This window comes from Solanum verrucosum, unplaced genomic scaffold, assembly GCF_900185275.1.
Source record: "Solanum verrucosum unplaced genomic scaffold, falcon-dt-bn FXZP01000062.1, whole genome shotgun sequence".
NCBI lineage: Eukaryota > Viridiplantae > Streptophyta > Magnoliopsida > Solanales > Solanaceae > Solanum > Solanum verrucosum.
In genome coordinates this window covers 8,586,526-8,614,480 of record NW_026020477.1, presented here as the reverse complement: position 1 = coordinate 8,614,480, position 27,955 = coordinate 8,586,526, and the positions used below count along the sequence as shown (strand labels likewise).

Sequence of the window (27,955 nt, the reverse complement as noted above, 5' to 3'; positions counted from 1 at the left end):
GATCAAAGTTGGGTGATCTTTTGAGATGTTAACTTTTTGTTCTAGTTACACTAATGACTAAATAAAAATGTGTGCACCAAAAGAAAAAAAAAAGAAATATATCATTGAAATCATGTACATACTTTAATGTTAACTTAACACAATACATCACTCTCCGAGAATATGTAGTTTGATCATGTTTGAATACCAATTCAAAAGTTTTCAAAATCTTATAAAACTCATTACGTGATTCTCTTCTATCTCACATAATCCACAAACTTTAAAGAAAGATAATTAGATTCATGAACTAGTCAACTTTTTACTTCTATTATCATCTCTTCCTTTTTCAAATATATATAAATATATATTCTACCTTTGTTAATTTTTTTAATTTTAAAAAAAGCTAATATTATTCTTAAACATCTTGTAGTGTGTATCTTCTTTTCCTTTATCATTTATTTATTTAAAATAAAAGGAAGGAGGTAGTTAGGATATTATCTTCCTCATCATTATTAGACTATTTATTTAAATAATAGCCACACACATGGGCGGGCGCCAACAAACGTCATATAATCTTTTCATTTCATTAGAAGAACCCAAGTTTACACTTTTGACGTGTTACTACTTATATATAAGAAGATAATTTAAAATATTAAGCCTTTTTAAAATACTTTAGGAGAGAGAATATTCATTGACAATTGAAATCAGCAAGTTACTTAAAAGAGAAAAAAGACAGTTTTAATGAAGAAAATAATGGAACTTTTTATACAAGTTTTGTTATACACATTATACATTCGAATACTATTTTTAGTTTAAGTAACTAGATGGGAGACTAACTACGTTAATATTTATTATACCATGTCAATCCTGAGATCTGTTCATACAATTATTTGTAGTAATCACCAGCTAGCCACTTTTCAATTATTTCATAATTCCATGACAGTGGCTATTTTTAATTACGTCGTTAAAGAATGGTTATTTATGTTATTTTTCCCAGTTACTTTGCCATCAAGGGGTGAGGCATATATTTAAAATCTAGACACAACTAAAAAATATTTACACAACTAAAAAAATACTTCAGATCAATAGTATGGAGTTTGAGTACGACTAAAGTTGCAATAATTTTAATTGTGGCCACATTTTAAAGAGTAGCCTTAAATTGACCATCTCCCTAAATGATCCATGACTCTTAATGAGTGATCAAACCTACATTACAGATTTATGCAAATGTTATTGCTAAAATTATCTCTAAATGCCCCCCAATTAGAGAAAGTAATAAAAACACATATTTTCATGTTTGCAATTCTTTGCTCTATTTGATAATTGTATAAAGGTTGATTAAGTAAGGAGAATAACATAACTTTTTTCTAGTTATTTAAAACATTATAATAGTCAATAGAGCTCCAAGAGTCCTTCGGGATGACTCAGTTGGTTTGGAGGGTGGTTATCCACACAAACGACCCGAGATCAATCCCCCCTCAATGCCTTCTGAGTTGAGCTTGTCGCATAGGGTTTACCCAGTGCGCACAAAGTGCTCACCCGAAGGGCAGAGGATGTGGCAAAGGTTGTAGCGGTTGCAGGTTATCCTGGGGTTCCAAAAAAAAAAAATAGAGCTCCAAGACACTTTCTCTCAACCAAAAAAGAAGGGACTCTACTCCACCTCCTTGTGCCATCCACCTATCCACCATGGTTGTTCCGGTCCCAAACCCTACTTTTCCTCTGAGAAAAAAAAAATGAGAAGAAAAATCACTTCCACTCATCGCGAAACCCTGAATCACAACAGATATCTGATCTAGTTCGCGTTAGGGATAATCCAATTCCCAAACACAAACAGGACATAACACAAGGGAAGCATATGAAGATAATTTGTTGATGCATTAAGCCTGCTAGGCCATCATAATATAGCCAATGTACAGCTAACTAAAAGTTGCTCTCTATTTACGTTTTGCCAATGCAGTAAATAAACATACTATCACTATGCACAATGATATCCTAAGCTGGAAATGCAGCGTAATGTTGTACCAATTATGCACCTCTAATTGAGTCCACCCTGTCGATGACATCCAAAGCTTTCATGCGGTCAGTGTCAAAGTCAATCACTGGAACAGAAGACGGTCTCTTGATAGGGAACGGGTTCTTTCTGGTTTCATTTATAGGTGAATGGCTACTGCTCTTACTCAGCCTGTGGTACTTGCTCAACCCTGTTTTTGCAAATTCTTGAGACTTGCTAATCCCTGGAGTTAGTTTTCTCTTGCTTACATCACGAAGCATTTCTTGATCTTCAACCGATAATGGGGATGATGGAGAGCTTGATCGGTGATTAGATAACTCAATTGTCTTTTGATTAGGGGAACGGGTTGGAGATTTCACTCCAGCATTAGCACTTTTCGACTGACTGACAAGATGATGGAGCCACACCACTAATTCAAGAATATATGCTTCTGTTTTCTCCTTGTCTGCATGATACAGTGTCTCAATTCGAAGAAGATCAACCTGGCTCGAAGATTTCCTGTTCATTTCGGACCTACAGATGAAAAAGAATTCAATTAGACAAGCCAAAGGAAGATCCAGACGGATTAAAAAATAAGTTCATAGTGATTTGAGCTCACCCTGTATTTGCCCATTCTCCAACCCATCCAAAGCCATGATGAGCTCTGAAATGATTTTTGAAAAAGAAAAAAAAACACTATTGAGTACGCAGAGAAATTGATTGAACCAAAAAAAATGAATGTATGCATAATCAATTTTTGGTTGAACATGTTCCAAATTAAGGGGAACACTTGGGCCCCAACAATATGAAAATTAAGAAGTTTCAACTTCCATCCCTATTTGACTTCCAAGGCAATATAAACAAGAAAAGAAATGACGCTTTTTTCCGTGAATTAAACCTCTGTGCTGTGTTGTATTTTTGTACCTTTAAAGTAGATGGACATGATAAATATGAACTGTTATAGGATTAGGATTGACGTTGGTGGGAAGAGATTAAAGGGAAGGAGGATAATAACTAAACCACCCACTTCCTTTTACCATACCAGAGTGGGTGGAAAAGGACAGAAAGATCCTATCTGACCACTCTTTAGAAAGACAAACTAACCCTGGTACTGAAAAGATACACATATTAGGATACATAAACAGTCTGAGGATACATCTTTAAGCCAAATACAAAGTAAGCTAATTCCATTCCTCTATTTTCCATTAAATAGGCTTGATTGGTATGACATGAATAATGTTATGTCATCCTTGGAAATCACTTTCCAAGGCTATGTTCCCAAAAGACATTGAGAATGTTTCTGCCTAGGAAACCATTTTCAGATGAAAAGAAGGGAAACAACTTATGTAATGGACAAAATTCATTTTTCGACCCACTCCTCCATGACACTTGTTCCTATTTGTAAACATTATATGTATTCTTAGTGTCTTACTAGTTATGATTATCACCAAACACCAAAACCATGCCTACCTTTCACCTTCTATATCCAACCACCACTATTATATTTCACCAAATATGACTTGGAAAATATTTTTTTAGAAAAACATTTTCAGTAAAAATATTTATCATCGAAAACATTTCATAGCGGCACAGTTTGCTTTTGTTTCGTTTGTTCCCAACATCCTACAAAATGACTTATATCAGTCCCATGCAGTTTTATTTTGAGGGATCACTTCAGGGAATATCTGTCCAAAAAGAAAGATTACCTTCTAACAACATCCAACATAATTAGAATTCCAAAAAGAATTATGCAACACAAAAGTCCTACTTGGAAGTAGAACATGGTAAAAATCAAGCAAATGTAGCCAATGAAGAAATATTTTCCTAGAAAGTAGTTTTACTTGGTAGTATTGGCTGCCATCGGTACAAGCCACTGCAATGTTTTCTCCATTTCACCTTTGATTTGTGGCACTGTCAACTGCACAAGGAAATGACTATAGTTCAATCACCTAGAGGGAAGAAACTTGTAAGCTTGTCACAAGCAAAACATCAAATAGTTGATCCCTGACATTGGACATGACGTGATCATACAAATATAAGTACCTCTTCCTTGAGTGAGAATGACATTAATTTGAAACGTAAAGCTGACTTTATGCTTGGTGGCAATCCATGGTATAGAGCATCTCTTGTATTTGGGGGCACTGAACCTGGTCGAGCAACCTGATCATATCAAAGATACCTTAATTAGCAATACCAATAGGAAATGTCATCAACAAAGACATTAAAAAAGATAATTATGCAACAATAATCTCTACATGTTTGACAAGCTAGTAGGCTAATGTAGCTATGATTTTAAAATGTCAATTAAAGACCAGTTCTTTTCTGATCATAAATGGCAATGGAAAGCAACAATCAGAAAGCACCTTCAGGATTTCGTACTTTAGTCAACAGTGGAACTAGTGACAAACATGACGAATTCTTGAAATAAACTCACTTAAGGATTCTTCTGTGTCTCTTTCACACATACCCGCAACTCAGTGATGTTCCTCAAACATTCTGTCTCTAGGGCATGGATTTTTGATATAAGAATCTCAGCACATGGCAAGTAATAGATATGTATTCTCTTATATTCGATATTCTGTTCTCACCCATAATTATCCTTACTTTTGGCACCAAAACCATGGTCAAGTTCTCATTACTCCATCTCTAACTCTTAACTATGTCCTATAAGTTTCTGAATGCCCATTTAGCTTTATTATTATCAGCGGACTTGCTCAATTCCTTGTAGGATCATGTTACAGGACAAACAATTGCATGGAGGATGCAAGTCAAGAGACATTTACTATCTGCCAGATGGCTCATTTCACTGCATTACTACTGGTCATCCTCATTCTCTTAACTTCGACATATAATTTCTGATTTTAATCCATAACAACACTAGTTTACGACTCGTATCAATTTGGAAAACAAAAATGTGCTTCTTCCCAAAACAAGACAGTAGTAAATTCCCATCCCTTTTAGAACTTGTCCACCATGATTACATCGGACCAGGCCTGTAAGTTCTAGTCTAAGCTCATTACTGTGTTACAATGATTGGAGATTACTCCAACTGCACTGGAATATTCCCAATGAAAATATCTTCTAAGCTCTTTTACGTACTAACAAAATTTTGAAAATTACAATCCGTTAGGAGTCCCCATTTGTATCATAAAAAGTGACCATACCAAAGAGTATCTTTACGAGTCGGCTCAAAGATTCATATCTTCCCAAGAGTACTCCATCACTCATCTTCTCCTAATACTCTACAACAAAAGTGCATAGTTAAGTCCAAGAACGATCACCTAGTTGGACCACCCATACATTACTCCATCACCATAGTGTTCCTCTTCAGTTTTAAATAAAACTAGCTCTTGTTGTCAGCTAATCAGCTATATGCCTTCATCAGCTCCACAAACCAAATACTTTGTTTTGTTATTATCCTAAAGTTCTTTAGTATAAACTTCCACAGAGCTTTTAGGAGTACTTACTTTGAAGAAAAACTCCAGGAACTGTTGCAGGTTCGATTCTCAACACTCCCATTTGCCAATACTGTTTTCCATGGCTATTATAAGCCATTTAATTTATTTTTTAAAAAGCAATTAAAAGTGAGAGTTGAGATTCGATCCAGGGTCACAGGTAAGGGAGATAGGATGCAACCAACATGCCATGAGCCTTCTTTTGCATGTTAGGATGGAAATTAAATATATATACTATTTTGCTAGGTATATATACATATATATACATAATTTTTTCGAAGTTAACAGGTGCACGAGCACCCCCACCCTTCCACACGGGTCCGCCTCTGATCATCAAAGGAATCAAAATGAGGCTCAAGCAAGTGACATAAGTGCATCCGTGCATGTCCCAAAGTGTTACAACAGAATAAAGATGAAAAAGCAACGAGGTAACAAACTGAAGGAGTTCAAGTAAAGTTAAGAGGCAATTTTAAAATGGATCACTAATAAAAAGGCTCAATTGCACATTAGTATGTCAGCAAATATTAGAGCTTAGCAGAAATCAATTTCAGCCTCAAGCAAAGGTTTGAAATTCACAAATTCAATAGTGAATTGATGAGTTCCACATATTTCAGGGGAGTCTTTGAAGTACAATTTAGAACATATAATTTGGGATCAAAGATGATGATTAAATGAGAGCACACAAACATAAAGGACGAGGATTGTTGATATGATCACCAAAAAGGTTTTTTAGCTTACTGGAGAAAGAAAAGAAATTTTGTCCCATATTCCACATCATCACACTACTAATAGAGGCCAAAAGTGAGTTAGATGGAAGTAAGGGAAAAATACTTGGAGCAAGACTTCTGAAGATAATAGTTGATTTTTTGAAAACAAACATGAGATGCTTACAATTGTATCAATCTGAGTGATGATATTCGCATAATGCAATGCAAGACCAGCAGATCCCAACCTCTGGTTGTTGTTTTTCATAGATCTCTCTCCATCTGCAAGGATCAGCAACACTATGGTAATCATGATACCACAAACTTTCCAGTCTAGTCACTAAACCATGTGCAGTCTAGTCAAGATTACAATTAACTTGATACATTGTGCAAAATCAAAACTGAAATTTAAGATGATTATGTATACAACAAAAGAAGTTCGCAAGCGTCTCTCATGAGTTTCTGTCCCCCAAAATGATTCCAAACATACCATTCAAATGGGACCAATGAAACAGCTCATGAACTGTACAATCAGAATAACTGTAACATCATAGACAAGTATTGAACAATAAGCATAATCTACGAACTCTAGTTCTGTTGTTCGAATAACTAGTAGCAGATTGCTCAAAAATTCATCCAAGATCAAGGAATCTCCCCTGACCACTAGACATGCTTCAACAACAGGAAACCATTTGTTTTCAACAGACAGCTTGATAGGATGTTACATCAAAGTCAAGATTAGACAAATATTTGGTAAGTTTACAGTCACTCTATGCTCTGAAAAGAGTTTCCTCGAGCCTGGCATAGTAAGTTTTGCATAGTGATTCAGGAGTTTGGCATAACTTACAATGAAACTGAATTCACAAGAATATGTTAAGAGGATGTTACATCAAAGTCAAGATTAGACAAATATTTATGAAGTTTGTGGTGACTCTATGGTCTGAAACAGTTTCCTTGAGCCTGGCGTAGTAAGTTTTGCATAGTTATTCAGGAGTTTGGCATAACTTACAATAAAGCTGACCATTTTGTCTTATACCAGCATTCTGACCCGAATTTTTGCATTTACTTGGAGGTTTATGTTGACAATATAGTCATCACATGCAATGAACAAGATTGTATCACCAAATTGAAGCGGAATCTCTATTAGCACTTTCAGACTAATGATCTAGGGAATTACAATATTTTCTTGGTATTGAGGTCGCTTATTCTATATCAGGTATTACCATTTCACAACGGAAGTATGCTCTAGAGATACTTGAGGAGACAGGAATGACATGTTCTAGATATACTTAGGAGACAGGAATGACAGGTTATAGACCTATCAACACTCCTATGGATCCAAAAGTTAACCTTCTACAAAGATAGGGGTAGCCCCTTAGTGATCCTGCAAGATATAGGTGGGTGGTTGGTTGGTTGGTAAGTTAAACTACCTCACTGTGACTCAACTTGACGTTGTCTTTCCTATGAGTGTTGCAAGTTAGCATATGGACTCTCCATGCAATAGTCATGGAAAATTGAATGGTTGGTAGGCTAGTTTTTTCATGTTTTTTAACAATTCAACATAAAAGTTCAATCCAAAAAAAAAGAAGGATCTCTGAAGATACAGAACGAAAACTTGAATGCAAGCATTAGTTAAGAAAGTAACAGAAACATCAAATTAAGGACAATCACTCCTCCAACCAGCCCTTACATGAGAGTAAAAATCACCATAAGAGAAGTTAAATTGAAGGTTCAAATGCATACCAGCACAGCCAAATGCAGCATGGATTTCCAAATGAAGGAAATGCACAATGTCCACAAGCTTCTCTGTTACCTTCAGTAATGAGTAAACCAATTAGTATAATATTCAAAGAAATCATATATCATATATCATATATATATATAACAGAGAAGCTTATGCCAGTCTACGTGGCGCCACCACAAATCAGAATTCCCTTTTAATTTATTTATTTACAAAACTAACCTTCTCCTTTTATGAAAAGTTGTGACTTTTATGAAACGTTGCGGCTTTAATGAAGAGTTGCGACTTTTATGAAAAGTTGTGACTTTAATGAAAAGTTGCGACTTTAATGAAGAGTTGCGTTTTATGAAAAGTTGCGACTTTTATGGAAGGTTGTGACCTTTCCGAAGGGTTGCAACTTTTCCAAATAGTTATAACATTTCCGATAAGGCACAATAAACATTGGTTCACACTACCCTTTGTTGTCTATAAATAGAGGAATTTCCTCTCATTTTAAAACAACAAAAATTCTGAACCTATTCTTCTTCTTCTTCATAATTAAATATTTGTGTACTTTGCTTATGTTGAGTGGCTCACTGACACCATTGCTTATGTTACAAATCCTGGTATGTAGTTTTACAGTCATTAATTTATGCTTATGTTATTAAGGATAAATGATAAGATGTAATAATTTTCATTTTCCTTTACATTATTAATGTTTGTTACTACGTAATCTTGTATGTAAGATAATATAATGTTTTAGTTTTAATGACTGATAGATTTTAAGTATTATTTTATAAATTCCATGATAGGAAATTCTCGTGCGAAGCTCGGGTAATTTTACTAATTTGATTAATAAATCTGGAACAGTCTAACCATATCATGCTAAGAATATGTATCATTAACGGGTCCACTATGAAATAGTAATCAAATTACGATTATTTAAATTCAAGAATTAAAGAGATTTATGAAGCAGCACTGACTTGCTACCTCTTCTAATATCTTGGACCAGAGGGATTTTTTTTCCAAATTTTTGACATGTTTCCTTTGACTTTTCAACTCTGCCTTTAAAATTGCAATGGTATCTCCTACACAAACAAAAAGAAAAAGAAAAAGATCAAAACACATACAAGAACAGCGGAGAAAAAACTCACAGATGCTAGTCTCTATAAAACCTAACATCATTCTTGATCTGTCGCTTAAATTAACCTTCCATAATCAACATGTGTAAAATCATTTTCTTAGGTAGTTGCATGAAAAAAATTAATTTTGTGAAGCACAAAGTAAACACTGATTAAGGAGTATCATTAAAGCAATCAAGTAATGAGCTTTCATCCTCATAACCAGATTTATATCACCCAGACAATATAGTTCCTATATTAAATGGGTGGTCAGAAAAGGAAAAGATTCTGAAAGGGGGTGAGCTTTAAAACTACGCATTACTCATGAAGTCTATGTCTAAAACCATGTCAGTTTATTCATTATTGTAAAAAGAACTAAAAACAGAAGGATCGAAAACTATGGTTCACTAAACCTGAAAGTATACAGAATAAGGAGTATGTAAGCATCTACAACCAAATACATGAAAAAGAATGAATTGATTAGCTATGTTGCTTGGACTTTTCAAAAATGCTGCCGGATGCGTATTGAATCCTCCAAAAGTACTGCACTTTTGGAAGTTCGGATACAGGTGCAACACCATTTTTGGAGAGTCCAAGCAACATAGCGGATCAGTACAAACTCCCTACACCTGGTTGAGGTTTCCCTGGTTGTCACCACCTAAACTTCTGCGCTATGATTGAACAGAAAACAGCAAATTAAACCAGTTAACACAACTACTGCAAGCTGACTGCTTTACTATCACCTATAGTCCATTCTACACCTTTCCCTCATTCCCAAGGGAAAAATACGGAAAAAGTTCTATAAAGCTTTCTTTTGGGTAGCATCTTGAACAGTTTTGTCAAAGGCGCGCTTAAGCCCTGAAGAGAGGCTCAAAACACGTGAGCGCTTCGCCTCGCTTTATGTGCGCTTCAGTGTCATCATCAAGGTTTTAAGACATACTTTTCCTTGCCAACAAGCCCCTTTTGAAGAGCTGACACTAAACAATTGAAATTTCACTTTATCAAAAAAAATAAATCATTTTCTTTGTTCATATATTTGTCATTCATGTTTATAATTATTAGGCTTAGACTAAACATTTATTTGTATTTTTTTTCCTTTGTGCCTTTTTTATTAGAGCCCACATTTTATTTGCGCTTAAAGCCCCAACAAACCTTAGAGCTTTTTGGCGCTTTTCACCTTTGATAACGTTGATGTCTGATCCTGAATAATGTCATAATACTTTTAAGCCTGTTTGGAGGTCTCTAACTAGACCCATGAATGAGAATAATACCGTGGAAAGGTATGCAAATATTAACTAGTGTTTGGAAAGTGTATGAACATAGCATAAATGGCTAAAAGTGTCGAAGTTGGAAAATGGAGCAAGGTTCCACTACCAGGTAGGTTTGTGCCCAAAGAGCTATGGCAAGGTTTGGGAGGGAGATTGAGGCAAGTCACAGTGGATATGCTCCAAGACACGTTCGTTGCAAGAGAAGCTAAGCCAGGACAAGCTACACTCGATAAGTTTGCACTGGAAAAAAGCCTGATAGCCAATGGAAAAGAGTCGGCGATGGGCTCACATCCAAGCCCCACTGCAAGAGGCTTGGCCTCTATAAATACCCTGGATCATGAATTTTTTTCCATTTTCAAATTTTAATATTTGGCTGTGTTAGGAGAACTAGAGGGGCGGGGCTTGGCCAAGGTTTCACTTGGGATATCCAAGGTGAGATTGTTACCATATTGTGTTAAATAAAGTAGATTAACGCTAATACCATTCAAGCATTCAAGAACTCAAAAAGGAAATTGCGTAGGTTTTGCAACCAAAGGTAATTTCTAACACTTGAAACTTATTTAATGAATACAAAGTAGGTGTTTAAATGCTATTTATACGTGTAGAAAGTGGTAGGATAAAGGTATTAAAAGAGACCCTAGGTTCCCATTAATGTTGGTTATTGGGGAAGACATTAAGTAGTGACCTTGTCTATCTTTTTTTTTAGAATGGCAACAGTTAATCTAAATATCCACACACCACAGGTATACTACATCAAAATATGTAGTCCCCCTTCAAATGTTACAACTTACAACTTGAGCATCTATCTGTTGTTCCTTGAATAGGCTAAAGTTGATGAATGGATGGAAGTGTAAGATTTTCTTTTGATACTCCTTCAGATAGATGTTGATACTTAAAAGGGAAATTACGGGAGAGATTATTCAAACGACTTATAAATGCAAGTCCGTTGCTTCCCTTGATCTTCAAGATTTCCCCAACTGAACAATCACTAAACATTGTTGCCATAATAAATGAAACCAATAAATACAAATGCATTGATGCTCTGTCAAGGCACCACAACATGAAAAAACTGCCATGTTCGTAAACCATATAATAAGATGAACACATTGGAGCAACTTAAGTTCAAATTTCATCTACGGGAAATTTGAGCTTCAAGCTGCTTTAAAGTATCACAAATAACAAAACATAACTGTTGTTATGGAATACCTCTCTGAGTAGCATTTGAAGTATCCTCTTCTTGAACTTTACGCCGATAATCTTGCTCAAATCTGTCCAAAGCATGGAATTCATGGTACAGTTCCTGCAAAAAGCAGACTAATTATCCTTTCTAGAACCTGAGCCAGATAAATTTTTAGGAAAAAGCAGAATGCAAGTTGATGTCCTCAATTACAGAAAGTGAACTAATAAGCAAATTCCGGCTGTTTCTTTGTGATAACCACAGAGCTCTTTAGTGTGGTTAGTATATTGGGTCGTCTATAAAGAATCCATACTAACCAACCTCCCACAAGTATGGCTCTAAAAAAGTTATGTTAAATGTTAGGCTTGAATTCTTACCAAACACACAAATGCAAACACAAGATATTTCCAAGGGATCTTTTCTTCAAGGCACCCAAAAGTGCAATTCTCGTTGTAAAGATTTCACTTATAGTAAACTAAATGCAAAGTTCATTGCTCCAAATGAACCAATTCATCATGAATCTCATTCCAGATTTTAGTAAAACAAATACGGATGATGTGATGCAACCTTGAAGGTAAGAGAACTTTAATGCTGATGCGACCTTGAAGGTAAGAGAACTTTAATGCTGTTTGCTGGAGTATTATGATGCTCTATCAGTAGTCAGGGAAAGATTTTAAGATCCTATGAAGCTGTGATGAGCTTGCCATCATTATCCCCTGACATGAGAATGCCATGGCAAGAGAGAATATACGGATAATCTTTTGGATGGGGATGAAGAAATAGAAAAGCAAAAAAGTTCTTGAGTCTTGCCTTGTAGATGACTTAGGTCGTTTTGATCGTCAAGCAGGATCAATATATAGTGAATTGCTAGGGAATGTACACTCCAAATGACCAGAAGATTTTGAACCCAGGAGATCCTTTATGGCTTTCCAAATTCCTATCTAGGACAATAGCCTTCAGGTGCAGTAGGGAACATCACTGCTGGGAAGAACAGAAAGAACTTTATTCCAAAAACTGTGTATCACTAAACCACATGCAAGGGTACAGGGACGAGAGTGATCCTAAATCTATCATGAATGGAGCTCAGATGTGGCAGCAACAACTCCAAATCGGGAAAAAAGAAGGTTATATGGACCAACCTCCTGGTTTTGTTGTTTGGAGGGGGAAAGGGTGATTAGACAGAATGTGTTTAAATTAATCAAGTAAGAATGGGCTCCTATTTCGTCAGCTTTTGGGACTAGAGGGGTCTTTAGTCTCCAAACAACAATCGAAGAGGCTAATCGAGATACTAACTATAAGTAAAGGGGGGATCCAATCTAATATGTCTATTTGGATGGTTCCTTTATGGGTTCTCTCGGGCTTGGTTTAAACGCTTCAGCCAAGTAGTCCAGGAGTTCGGATAGAATGGCCAAGTCAGATCATTATGTCTTCTCTCCACATTCTATACATGATATTCCTATCTATCTGCTTGTATATGTCGACGATATAGTCATTCCTTATGAAGCAAGTTATCCATTAATAATGCATCAAGAAGGTATTGCAATTTTCAATTTGTTTTCGAGCCAAAGCATCACTTCGTGGTCAACTTTTCAATCAATAAAAAGCCAAAATAAAATTAATATGGATTGATTCAATTTGTTTTTTTTTTTTTTTTTGAGAAAATAAATTGATTCAATTTGTTATCGAGCCGAAGTCTTGTAGAGACCCTTCACCTTTCGCAATTTCACCCATCGAACTATCTGAACTCAGCCAACACCCCTCTTTGTCAAATTTCTATTAGATTTGGCTGGAAGTCATGCGCCTCTCATGTGCTTCCATCTCCCAAAAGAGAAAGCGCAAATGAAATCACCTCCCTGGCGGCAAATATTTTCTCCTTGCTTTGCGCGAGACAATATTTCCCACTAATTACTATGAATGTGATAATTAGATACTGTGAATCCACATTGTAGGCCACCAAGATAAATTACCTTCTATGATTTCACACGGTCTTCTTACGATTTTCAGAGAACAGCTGATGACACAGCAGTGACAGTGCTAGTTACATTTAGTTCCATTTGTAGTCACAGTAGCCTACTTTGACAGAGCATCAATAACTAGTGTGCTTTTCTTACAGTCCTAATTTTGCATGACCTCTTCAATCATGGACAACACAAGATCCTAATTGCTTCTCCACTAATTTTTGAAACCAAACTAAAGGATCAAACGATGGTAAGATAACGGAATAAACACAGCAATGGGAGATCAAAAGATGAATGAATAATGACATAAAACTCACAGCTGTATACTGAACCAAGATCATCAACTGCACCATTACAGCCTCTGCTTCTTCTTTCAAGTTTTTATGAGGTGTCAGTTCAGATTCCAGCCTAAATATAATGAAATGTATTATAAATGAGGTGATCACTCATTGCGGTGTACTAATGACAAGCAAGAAATAACACATAAAAGCTTATAACAGTTACTTTTCGAAGTAACGTTCCAAGTTGTGCCATTGAGGATCTTTACAGCGATTTCCAAAACGAACCACTTCATCAGAGAATATTTTCAGTTCATCCCTGCCATATTACAGAATATTAGAAATTCACTCTGGCAGACAAAACTTAAAAGTAACACCTTATACGACAATAGGCTATCTCAGAATCTTAGCACCTCTTGTCTGCTGCAGCAATTCTCAAGAGTTCATCCATATCCTTTGTTATCAGGAGCTGCACACCTTCTGAAGGAAGCACCACCTTCTTCAAATGTTGCACATTTTCTTCTGAAAGAGAATGCATAAGATTGGCAGCCTTGACAATGGTGTTTGCAACTTCAAATGCCAAAATTGCAATTTTATTTCCCTTGGTTGCCATGTTTGACACAAAACCGCTACTTAAGTTTAAATTTGTCATGCTGCTACCCAGTGTGTCCAACACATTTACAGCCTTCCCAATCCCCGCCGTACCTGCTCTTCCCAACAGTGAACTCATTTCAGAAACCTGTCTAGCAAATAATAGATAAATTCCAATTAGAATGCCGAAATTTAAGGGTGTTCACGGTTCAGTTTGATTCTATTTTTACCTTAAAGAAACAGTTGTGTCAGTTTGCTAAATAACCAAGCCAAACCAAATAAAGTCTGTATTTTTGTTTCGATTTTGTCAGTTTATTTGTTTTTTTCCTTTTTCTCACACGACACATATTCAATCTCCTAGAGTCAAAGGAGAAAATTCTCATATGTCGATATATGATTAGCAAGAATCAAACAAATAGATAAACCTATTATCAGTTCAAACATCTGTGAGCAATGTCATCTTGGGAAATGGCAATGTTCACATTCATAAATCAAACAATCACTTTATATCCATATATGCTTTCACACTAACTTTACCTTAATGATTAAAACAAAAAATAAATCACTTCTCCTAGAGAACTTCAACATAGAAGAACACAAAACTCAAAGCAAGTACCTTGAAAATGTCCATACTCCATACATCTTTTTTATGGGTAAAAATACAGAAGGTTGTTTTTAAAAAAGTTCTCTCTAAGAATAAATAGTTATGTTCATAGGAGGTTATAAACTGACAAATACATATACAAGCACATATATATGTATATACAGAGAGAGAGAGGGAGTTTCTTTTGGTTAGACTTTTTATAAATATTAAACAGAATCATATTGATGGTTTTCCCAAATTTAAAACCGAATAAACCAAAGTCAAAGAACATGCAGATTTTTTACGTGGCTTTAGTTTGATTTACTGTTGCAAAATGGATGAAAATCAAGTATCCATCCAACCCACCCAATTAAAAATGGTTTGGATAGTTGACTTTCTAAAACGGATGAGATATGATAATGTCTATATTACCCACTAAAGACGGATACTTTTATTTGATGACAAGGGAAACCCGCAGTCGCTACCCTTTGGGTGCGCACAGGGTAAAACCCCCGCTCCTATGCAATAGCTCGCAAACCACATAGGAGAGGTAACCCACACTAGGCAAGCCCGGTGCGACAAGCTCGACCCAGAAGGCAAACTCTTGCTTTCGCTAGCAAGGGGTTTCGAACTTGAAACCTCCAACATGGAAGTCCCAAGCCCAAACCCAAACCACTGGGCCACCCCGAAGGGTCACTAAAGACGGATACTTGAGGGATAAATAATGGGTTTTACAATTCCCAGTCCCTTCCAAACCCATATAACCCACTATTGCTTTCTACATCAATTGGCAAAGGTAAAGGAGGACCGACTATTGCTTTCTAGATCATTAAGGCTAATAATCTTTCGTTACACATTTTTTCTTATTAATGTTAAAGGAAAGATTAAGAAACATGGTTTTATATTTCAATTATGAAGTTCAGAATGTAAGATGTGGGATTCATTATTACAATAGAGAACTTAAAACAGTACTATTAAAAGTTTTGACACAGAACAAATAAATGAAGTAGTATTTTTCTTTTTTCCCGTAATCTGTAGCTTTAAATGTTTTATTTCCATTCTGCACGTCTGTCATTTCTTTTGTACTTCTTATTCATAATCTTTCAATCTGATCAAACACATTGTTAAAAAACTTAAAACAACAATTTATATTCCAACTTACACGTGTATGCAAAGTTAAATTTTGATCCTCCATTTTACTTTCTATATAGTTCTATTTTTAACATATTTAAATATTTCTTTTAGATGTACCGTTGATATTTAATTTTTAACTCATTTTCAATTAATTACATTTATTGAGTAATTGAAGAAAATGATTTCAATTAGTTAGCACATCTTATTTTGATTTGCTTTAAAAGGAAAGGAAAAATTTGGCAGAAGAAAAAAAAAAGAAACAAGACAAAAGAAAGGCAAAACCGAAAGGCCTTTTCACAGCCAAGTGTTATTCACCAAAGTTCACATTTTGTCGTCTTATAAAATAAACCTTCAGCAGCACATGCTCTCTTCGAAGTGTTTACAAATTTACTTTTGCTTCTGAATGTAATCGACTAAATCAGATTTAAAAACATCAGCTAATACAACGTTTTATTTTCTAAGATGTTATCTAATGCATCTGTCAAAGTTTATAATTTGTTATCTCTCATTTTAAATTACACCAGATTCTTTTGTACTTCTTTTACTTGGTATATTTTTTAAAATAGTACTCAAGTAGATGGTTTTCTAATGAGTTGTATGAAAGAGTTGTTGTGGGGAGCTTAGGCAGGTTATCTAAGTGGAGAGTTCTTTTTCTTTCAGAAGCCGTGAATAATATCCGTCATTCAACCTATTTTTCATCCATATTAAATATTGGCAGGGCGGATAATTTATCTGCTTTTGTCTAATCCATCTTCAACCCACCCATATCCAATCCGTCCCGCCCATTTGCCAACACTAGTTTGGTTTACAGTTAGATTCGGTTTCCGATTTTTCTTGAAACGCCTCTGCATGGACAATCTGACTCATGCAATATCAGCATTCTGATAAAGAGAAGTGAATATTTCAGGGGGTTATAGATTACATCCTTCAGTTATATGAGAGGATGATAGCAGATGAGACTAAAATGGCCAAGTAGCTAGTCACAACCACACTGGGTTATATAAGTTACAAATAACATACTCTAAAAACCAAACACTACGGCGACGAAAGCTTCTTTAGTTCCTCCATTCGTTTTCTTCTTCTATAGTTTCACATTTGGTTTATTATGTTGCTGAATAATCTCACATTAGCATAAGTAGAAACACCCCTCACATTTGCTTATCGCAATGGGGTCCATTTATCTTTATAAACTCCTATATTGGAAATTTTCAAATAATTACTAGCAACAATAAGGAAAAAGACAAATGTACTAGGTCATAGCCAAAGGACATAACATAGCATATGAAACTGACCACTCACCTTTGCAATTGCAACTTGCTTTGACCTTGCTGATCTGGATTTGTTAGATAAAACCCTGGACAATATTGGAATTCCATCATCAACATCATCCATAGGAATCCCAAGAGAAATATCATTCATCTCCGGATAAGATAATGCTGGTTCAGTTAGTTGCTGGCTTTCCCCAGCAGGGGATTGCATAGGATCACTGCTTAGTTGTATGGGCAATCCACGCGACTGATAAACCGTTCCAGCACCGTAATTAAGATGACCATTCACATGTGGAATGCCATGATCTGTTGTGCTATCAGCGGTAGCCCTTCTAGAGCAAAAACCACCCATCTTCTGGATAATGACCTTCCACCTATTTCAATCTCAAGCTTCACTCTGTGAAACCCCCTTCACAACCTACCTCTGCAGAATGCTAAAACTGTCAAAGCTTCTCTTGAAAATCACTCACATGTACTGTTCAAATATATTAATCACACCGACGTCTTAACCCAAACAAATAATTCATGGTACCAACTATAATAACAACTGTTACCTAAGTCAATTAAACTCAAATCACAGACCATATCTTTAGAACACTTATCCCCAAATATTAAAAAGAAAAAAACACATCTTTTTATCTCAAAAAACTTGTAAAGAAGCAATTATCAAATTGAACACCAAACTCCAAAGTAAAACACATAGATAATGATAACACAATAAAATAAAATAAAACTTGGAATTAGTATGTCAATTATCACCAAATTCCCCATCATAAACAGCACCCATATAAAAAAAAATGCACTAAACATCCCACATTCAAGCAAGGTCCGGGAAATGGCTGCACCCCTAAAAGAGGGTGCTGTAGGTAGCAGGTTCAAATCCCAATTGAGTCAATCAAACTAAAACACAAACAATCACATATAAAGGAAAAAAAACACTTACCCAACAAGAGAAAACTAGTAAAGATGAAAGCTTGGGATTCTGCAACTCTTTTTCTTTAACACAAACACAAGAAAGAGGGATTTTGGCTTAATGGGTTTTTTGTTTTAGCATTTTTGGAGCGTATGAAGCGGTGCACGGTGAGGAGTAAACGGGGAGACCGAAGTCAGTCAGAGACGCAAAGAGACTGTTCTTCTAACTTTGCTGGTGCTAAAAAACACTAATATGACAAGACAATTCTTCTGCTCGTCAAATTTCAAAGCAAAAAAACAAAAAAACTACTGCAGTCCTATACGCCACCGTGTTTTTTCCTTTAAATTTATATTTGTACAAATTCATTAAATTTTTTTGCATTAATAGTCAAAAGAAAATTAATGTAATTAGATTAGTTTGACCATTACACTACTTTATTTAATGAGAGAAAAGAGTCAAGTTTTCCAATTAAAAAAGTGGAGTTTTAAAATTTTAAATATCAATAAAAGTAATTATATTATTGAAGGAGGTTTAATATTGTCCTTCCTTCTTTAACGTCATTAATTTTAAGGTTATTTCAAATAACAAATAACTCAAATCGAATTTTTTTTTTATTATTGATTTATCGATAATGAGTTATTGATTTAGTAGTTTCGGCAACAATTTTGATCTTTTTATTATCGGTTATTAACGGTTTGAGGTTCTTTCTTAACGGGTTAATCTAATAGAAGATTAAATAATTAAATTCATACCATTTGATATATAAAGTCATTGACTTAGAGTTTAGTTTCATACTTTTATTTTTGACAGTTTAAAACTCTAGGTTATTCTACAATATCAGTGTGTTTGCTTTTGAGTAAAATGCAAAATGTCAACTCATGTGCATGGTTAATTTGATTTATCACTTTATTTCTAAGTGATTTTCAATGATTCTTTTTTGTATCAAATCGATAACAATCAATAATTAACCACCAATAAATCAATAATTTATAAGTTAATATCTTAATGATTCTATAACGATTTAACATGTCTACAAATCGATAAACTTTCAAACCCAAGCAATCGTTACGCGGCTCATGTTTTCATAAGGCCAATGAAAATCTCCATACTAAACGAAGAAAAGTGATGGATACATATACTTAATTTTCTTGAACTAGATTTTTCAAAACTTAAAGGAAAAAGTCAAGAGAATCTGGCTGAGATGATTAAAGCTTTTAAGAATCATGTTCTCCCATTATGTGATGAGAAACATGCATTTGAGATAGAGAAGAAGGAACTTATGGCTTCATTCACAAAAAGTTAATGATTATGTTGAAGATACTCAAAAGAACAGAAGGATATTGATGTGTTGAGAAATTACAATACAATTGTATAGACTTTATGTGTCCTTAATACATAATTAGTATATATATATAGATTTCTTATGTTATTCTATTTTTGTAGGAATATTGTACAAGAATGTCAAAAAGATGCAAAAATATCAAAAGTTGAACAAATACAGACAAACGCCTATTATTTAGACCATATAACTAGAATGCGGGCCACATAAGTGGCATATATAGATACCACATAAAATGTTTAAGGACGAACGTGTGTTTTAGTAATGGATGATATAACGATCTTCGTGGTAATTTTGTAATTTTTTAAAACATTTTCCTTATTTTATGCATTCTCATAGATTTAGTGTGATATTGTGGTCTATGGGGATGTTTAACACAGTTTTTGAGGTGGTTGGACAGATTTTGAAAGATTTTTTTAGTTTGAAAAGTTGATAAATTTGACAAAAGTCAATATTTGAGGAAGATGAACTAGAAATGAAATGTTGACGCTTCTATTAAGTTCAGAAGGTGATATTTTTTACTTGGATGGATGGTTTGGACGAGATTTGAGTCAAGTTAAAGGATAAATTTGATCACAATCAACTTTTGGTCTAGACGGCCTTATATAGTTGATTTGATGATTTCAACATGCTCAAAACGTGTTTTATAATCAATTTACTTATTTTGTTTATGTACGAGAAGTGCCGAATGGATTTCGGACATTTGAGTTGCATCCTAGTTGAATTTAAAGTTACAAGGGTTGACCTCGGTCTAATCTAAATAAGGTCAAATCCATGATCTCAAAAGTTCCAACATATCCATATGATGATCTTAGACTTAATCACAAATTTTGATTTAATTCAATGAATTTTGAATATTTTGGGTGTTTTAGCCTTATTTAAGCATAAAAATATGATGACTTAAAGATCCTTTTTTAATTTTACGATAAAAAATTATTCAAAAACTTTCAAATTTTGAACATGAATTATAGGACTGATTTGAAATTTTTGATATAATTTTGATAAATTGAGATTGTGTTTTTATAGCGAAGCAGAGTTTTTTACTGAGCAAAAATAATATAACATAATTTTTTAACAAGCAAAAATAATGTATGATCAAGAAAACAAACATAAAAAATAAAATTGAGTTTTGATTGAACAAGAATTTCTGTAACATTATACATGACTCATAGAAAAAATATTAGTGCATTCCACGGTAGTATGAGGAAATTATAGTTATTTTAGTGAAAATTAAATTGCTGCTGAAAAAAGATGTTGGTGCAAAAATTTTGGAAACCAAATTTTTAACGATCGCGATGTAAAATGTATTTTAGCGAGTAGGTTTTTTTAATGCATCAACAGTGTATTAAATGTCAGGTCGAGTTTATGTGGTAGTTTGTGCATATTTAAAGTTCTTAAGCATAATAGAGTATTTTTGTGATATTCTTCTCGATTAAATGAGGGGATAAGTGTTGTGACGAAAAGATGAAAAACGAAAATCTAAAATAAAGAACACCAAGTTTAACGTGGAAAAATCCTTCAAAACGAAGGTAACCACCACGGGATCGACAAGATCCGAATTGCTTCACTATAACAATAAGAGAGTTACAATTATTCTTCTAATGGCTACACAACAAGTGCCAAAAGAGAACAAACAATAGCTACACCAACAAAAGATAAATAGAAAGAAACACCACCCAAACCCAGCTGCTGTTCGGGACCTAAAACAGGATCTTGCTGACTTCCGAATCCGATCTCCACCGTTCAAATCAACCACCAAGATGTCAGGAACACTCAGTACAAATTTCAGCCCGATCCAACGGTTAGTTAATCGGAAAACACGATCTGAAGGTTGCTGGTCGGAATAAAGGACTGCAACAAAAGAACCATTTTTCTTCTCTCTTATCTCTTGTTGAAAGCTCTCTCAAAAACCTCTCTTATGTCCTAATGTCTTTCAAAGACAATATTAATGAGCAATCTCAATTATTCTCTCAAGACCATCCTCTATTTATAGAGTTGTGCTTTTCCTTACAAAGCCAAAACCAACTCCAAATAGGATTACTATTCCAATCCTTTTCCTAATAGAATTGGAAACCAAATAAAGAGAATAATTCCAATCCTTTTTCAAGTAGGATTAGGCCATGGGCCTTTGGCTGGAACTTGGGCAATAGCCCAACAAACTCCCCCTCCAGCCAAGGGGCCAAATGGACTTCAAGTGGAGGAACTCTTGACAGGCTTCATGCCTGCCGCACTTCTACAAAACTCATGCTTGTCTACGATCACCACTTTTGTAAGCATATCTGAAGGATTGTCATCAGTGTGTATCTTCTCAACCTCAAATAATTTCTCCTCCAGGGCCATTCTAATCCAATGATATTTTCTGCTAATATGCTTGGACTTAGAATGAAAGGTAGAGTGCTTGGTGAGATAAATAGCACTTTGATTATCACAAAATAAGACAAACCTTGATTGTTCAAAATCAAGATCTTTGATAAACTCCTTCATCCAAAGCAATTCTTTGGCACCTTCAGTAATGACAATATATTCAGCTTCTGTGGTAGATAGAGCTACGCACTTCTAAAGTCTTGATTGCCAAGAAATAGCTCCCCCTCCAAAAGTGATCAAATAACCAGAAGTGGATTTTGAATTATCAAGATTTCCTCCCAAATCAGAGTCTGTGTAGCATACAAGTTCAGACTTGCCACTACCAAAGCACAACCCCATATCTGAAGTACCCTTCAAATATCTTAGTATCCATTTCACTGCAGCCCAATGTTCTTTTCCAGGATTGGAAAGAAATCTGCTAACGGTACCAACAACATGTGCAATATCTGGTCTAGTGCAAATCATAGCATACATCAAACTACCAACCGCGGAAGAGTATGGAATACTTGACATCTCATTCTTCTCTTCATTAGTAGATGGACTTTGGGTCGTACTCAACTTAAAGTGTTTAGCAAGAGGTGTACTAACCACTTTTGCCTCTGTCATGTTGAACCTCTTGAGTACTTTCTCAATATACTCCTTTTGGGATAGTGATAACTTCTTCTTGTGTCTATCTCGATGAATTTGTATGCCTAAGATCTTCTTTGCTGGCCCCAAGTCCTTCATCGCAAACGATTTGCTTAACTCTTTCTTAAGGACTACAACTCTAGATTTATTTTTGCCAACAATCAACATATCATCCACATAAAGTAGTAAGATAATAAAATCATCATCAGAGAACTTCTGAAAGAATACACAATGATCTGAAGAAGTTTTCTTGTATCCCTGATTTTCAATGACAGATTCAAACTTCAAGTACCACTGCCTTGGAGCTTGTTTCAAGCCATACAAGCTCTTTCTCAATTTGCAAACATGGTTTTCTTTTCCTTTAACGATGAAGCCTTCAGGTTGCTCCATGTAGATCTCCTCTTCTAAATTACCATGAAGAAAGGCAGTCTTGACATCCATCTGCTTAACCTCTAAATCTAGACTTGCGGCTAAGGCTAGAACCATACGAATAGAGGACATTTTCACAACAGGAGAGAAAATTTCATCAAAGTCAATTCCCTTTCTTTGACCAAAACCTTTGACAACTAACCTAGCCTTGTATCTAGGTGCAGATGTATGTTGCTCTTGCTTTAATCTGAAGATCCATTTATTTGTTAAAGCTTTCTTACCTTTCGGTAACTCCACTAGCTCATATGTGCCATTCTCGTGAAGTGACTTCATCTCGTCTTCCATGGCTTCTACCCACCTATCTCTATGAGTATCTAGCATGACTTCATCATATCCTTCAGGTTCTCCCATGTCAGTCAAAATGATATACTCATTAGGAGAATAACGTGTTGAGTTTCGCTTCTCTCTAGTGGATCTTCTACAAGAGGTTTCTGGAGCATCCAAATTTGTCATCTCAGCATTAGTTGGTTGATGATCAACCATAACATCACCAATAGGAACATCTATAGGTTCTACACCCTGATCATTATTTTGGGTTCCTTCATGTGCAAAAGATGTATCAATATAAGGAACTGGATCAACATCAACTAAGCTCTCATCAATCTGAGAATCTGGTTTCTCAACCTTGTCAATATCTTCAATAGTTTGATCTTCAAAGAACACATCATCACGACTTCTAATGAGCTTCTTATCAATTGGATCATAAAAGCGATATCCAAACTCATCTTGACCATAACCAATGAAGATGCACTGCTTAGTTTTAACATCCAATTTCGACCTCTCATCTTTTGGAACATGCACACAAGCTTTACAACCAAACACTTTCAAGTGATCATAAGAAACATCCTTACCAAACCAAACTTTATTTGGAACATCACCATCCAAAGCAACAGTAGGAGACAAATTGATAACATAAGCAACAGTGTTAAGTGCTTCAGCCCAAAATGAATTTGGAAGTTTAGCCTCTGAAAGCACACATCTAACTCTCTCAACTAAAGTTCTGTTCATCCTTTCTGCCAAGCCATTTAATTGAGGAGTCTTTGGAGGAGTCTTCTGATAACGAATTCCTTGCGATTTGCAGTAGTTATCAAAGGGACCAATATACTCACCACCATTATCAGTGCGAATACATTTTAATTTCTTTCCCGTTTGTCTCTCAGATAAGGCTTGAAACTCCTTAAACACATCAAGTACTTGATCTTTGGATTTTAAAGGATATACCCAAATCTTGCGAGAATGATCATCAATGAAAGTTGCAAAGTAAAGCGCACCACTTTTTGACTTCACTTTAAAAGGACCACACAAATCAGAGTGTACTAGCTCCAGTAGCTCAGACTTTCTCGAAGGAGGATGACTGTGAAAAGAAACTCTTTTCTGTTTCCCATCTAAGCAATGAACACATCTTTTTACCTTTGCTTGTTTCACACCAGCAAGCAAATTCTTCTTAGCCAAACAGGTAATCCCCTTTTCGCTCATATGACTAAGCCTCTTGTGCCACAATTCTGATAAAGTCTCACTTTCCACCAAATTTATAGAGTCTCCAAGGATCGATCCTTGTGTCACGTATAAATTTGAATGCTTTCTTCCTCGAGCTACAATCAATGAGCCTTTGGTAAGCTTTCATTGGCCATTGAACAATTCATTATGATAGCCATCATCATCTAGTTGTCCTACAGAGATCAAATTCAAGGGAATGTCTGGAGCATGCTTGACATTCTGAAGGACTAACGTTGAACCAGTATTGGTTTTCAAACAAACAGTGCCAACTCCAAACACATTAACCTCACCAGCATTACCCATCTTTAACACCTCAGAGTTAACAGAAGTATAAGATGAAAAGAAGTCTTTTCTCGGTGTGACATGTGATGTAGCTCCAGAATCTACTATCCAACTTGTATCTTGAGATACAAAATTGATGACGTCTTTATCATAAGCAAAAAGAAGGTCATCTCGAACAACAGCAACAACATTGTTTCCATTATTTTCTTCCTTCTTCCCTTCTTTAAGATCTTGCTTCAATTGTTTGCAAAATCTTCTAATATGTCCTTTCTTTCCACAATGATGGCATATAATATTTAGATTCCTGAATCTTGACTTGCTTCTACTTTTACCTCTACTCTTCGAATCTCTTGTCTTATCTCTCCCTCGATCTTCTGTGTATAAAACATCTGAATGTGAGGATGTGCCTTGAGATTTTCTTCTAACTTCTTCATTCAACACACCACTTTTTGCATATTCCATAGTCACCTTACCACCAGGAGCAGAATTTGTTAAAGAGACATGAAGAGTTTCCCAAGAATCCGGTAGAGTATTAAGAAGTCAAAGTCCTTGTATTTCATCATCAAAATTAACACCCATTCCTGATAGCTGATCAAGAACACCTTGAAAATCATTTATGTGATCAAGAATAGGACTGCCCTCCTTGTATTTAAAGGTCATCAATTGCTTTAGCAAGAACAACTTGTTATTGCCAGTTTTTGAAGCGTAAAGCGTCTCCAACTTTTCCCACAATGTTCTAGCATGTGTCTCATTCACAATATGGTTGCGAACATTATCTTCAACCCATTGTCTTATATATCCACATACCTGTTGGTGCTCGAAATCCCAATTTTCATCGGTCACAGTCTCAAGTTTATGAGCAGCAAAAACGGGAAGATGCATCTTCTTCACGAACAATAGATCTTTCATCTTGCTTTTCCATATGTTGTAGTTTCTTCCGTTTAGACAAACCATCTTGCTCATATTTCCCTCCATATAGAGAACCTCGCTCTGATACCACTTGTTGTGACGAAAAGATGAAAAACGAAAATCTAAAATAAAGAACACCAAGTTTAACGTGGAAAAATCCTTCAAAACGAAGGTAACCACCACGGGATCGACAAGATCCGAATTGCTTCACTATAATAATAAGAGAGTTACAATTATTCTTCTAATGGCTACACAACAAGTGCCAAAAGAGAACAAACAATAGCTACACCAACAAAAGATAAATAGAAAGAAACACCACCCAAACCCAGCTGCTGTTCGGGACCTAAAACAGGATCTTGCTGACTTCCGAATCCGATCTCCACCGTTCAAATCAACCACCAAGATGTCAGGAACACTCAGTACAAATTTCAGCCCGATCCAACGGTTAGTTAATCGGAAAACACGATCTGAAGGTTGCTGGTCGGAATAAAGGACTGCAACAAAAGAACCATTTTTCTTCTCTCTTATCTCTTGTTGAAAGCTCTCTCAAAAACCTCTCTTATGTCCTAATGTCTTTCAAAGACAATATTAATGAGCAATCTCAATTATTCTCTCAAGACCATCCTCTATTTATAGAGTTGTGCTTTTCCTTACAAAGCCAAAACCAACTCCAAATAGGATTACTATTCCAATCCTTTTCTTAATAGAATTGGAAACCAAATAAAGAGAATAATTCCAATCCTTTTTCAAGTAGGATTAGGCCATGGGCCTTTGGCTGGAACTTGGGCAATAGCCCAACAATAAGTATATAATCCTTATTTTTGTATTTCTCTCATGATTTCTTCTGTTGGTTTTCTTTTGTATTCATAAGTTTATTGGAGAAAATTGGGAGGTTTCACCCTAAATCTAGCAATCATATTTCTTCAATTTAGAAGTCGTTTTAAACTCTTTTTTTTCCGATAAGATATCGGATTTCAGTTTCTTACCTTTTGTGTAATATGATTTTTAAAGAAAATTATTATTTTTTCCATAAGGATTGGGATTGACTTTTTGAGTCCAAGATAGAAGTATATCAATACAGGTGGCTACAAACTCGTTTTCTTATTTAGATTATATATTTGACCTGATTGAGATTGTCTAAAAGCTCTATGGAAGGGACCATTATTTAGCTTTTTGGACCTCATTTAATCTAGGCAAGTCCCATATAAATTAGATGACAAGCTTTTATGTGGAACTTGATGCCATGTTATGGATAATTAAAACCTTATTTTGAACCTGTTGAGTTATATCCAATCCCCCTTTGTTGAAAAATTACATTGTTTATATATGATCGATTTATTGATTTACGTTTATATACTTAATGATGAACCCTCTAAGCATAAGCCAAAGTCTTGGTTCAGTGGCAAAGTGGGTTCACGATTTTGCCAAATATACTCTCCTCGACTTTGTGGGTTCGAATCTGTATAGCAAAAAAGAAATTAACTTCCTATATTTTATTGTTCGTGTTGACGTAGTAGTTAAGCTGATCGATATAAATTTTGTCTCCGTCACTGATTATGTGAGTTGGTGTTTTGGTGATAACATTGGTAAAAATACGTGTGTTGCTCACTGATATATACTAAAACAATTGATATTTGAAAGATAGCATACGAAATGCTTCTTTGATTATTCTTTCTGTCCTAATTGCATTGTTAATTACTACTTTGAGATTTATATGACTGTTAGTGCTGATGATTGAATTTGATATATTTTTGCATTGCATTTAATGTACTTGAACATGAACATTGAGGAGGTAAAAAGATAAATCTCTATAAATTATCATATCAGATATTGCGAATTAAAAAAATGCCCGTAAAACTTGGTGAAAGTAAAGCAAATCATTAAATACTTCTGCTCATAAAAGAGGTATTCTTTATGTTAGTGAAAAATTACAATATAATAAAATTGGAAGATTACAATTGAAAATAAAATGAAGAAAACAAATCTCTTCAGACTGAGGCGCGGATATCTCGCTCTCTTTAAGGAGAATCAAGCCCACTGCAGCAAATGTTTTTCACCAGTCCAGCAGTAGTCCTTCTTGACTTGTCCCCTCCAGGATACAATAGCCTAATCACAATATATAACTCAACAACTCTGGACAAGAGTTGAGTCCAAAGCTCCACAAAAAGAACACGCCCTTCAACTAATAAGAACTCTCTTTTGACAAACTTTATGCACTCTATATTTCTCTTGTGTATTGTGTTGTCCCAAACCAAATGAAGACCACCACTATTTATAGAAGAAGAAGTCTTCCTAGCAATGAATTAGAAGATAATGGGGTAGTAAATAGTGAAGATAATGGCCTTAGGAGTTACATAGATTATAAGGTA

General features: G+C 35.1%; 1 protein-coding gene across 1 annotated transcript; it reads right to left on the bottom strand.

The window, feature by feature from the left end:
* Positions 1-1,835: 1,835 nt before the first annotated feature.
* LOC125809306 (protein PSK SIMULATOR 1-like) lies at positions 1,836-18,366 on the bottom strand. Its single transcript, XM_049488967.1, has 13 exons — positions 18,170-18,366; positions 17,258-17,650; positions 14,064-14,389; positions 13,877-13,969; positions 13,690-13,780; positions 11,444-11,537; positions 8,839-8,936; positions 7,872-7,941; positions 6,316-6,410; positions 4,013-4,129; positions 3,811-3,887; positions 2,589-2,633; positions 1,836-2,503 (listed from the first exon to the last, which is right to left on the bottom strand). The coding sequence occupies exons 2-13, from the start codon at positions 17,576-17,578 to the stop codon at positions 2,005-2,007; spliced, it is 1,926 nt and encodes a 641-aa protein (XP_049344924.1). The 5' UTR covers positions 17,579-17,650; positions 18,170-18,366; the 3' UTR covers positions 1,836-2,004.
* Positions 18,367-27,955: the final 9,589 nt, after the last annotated feature.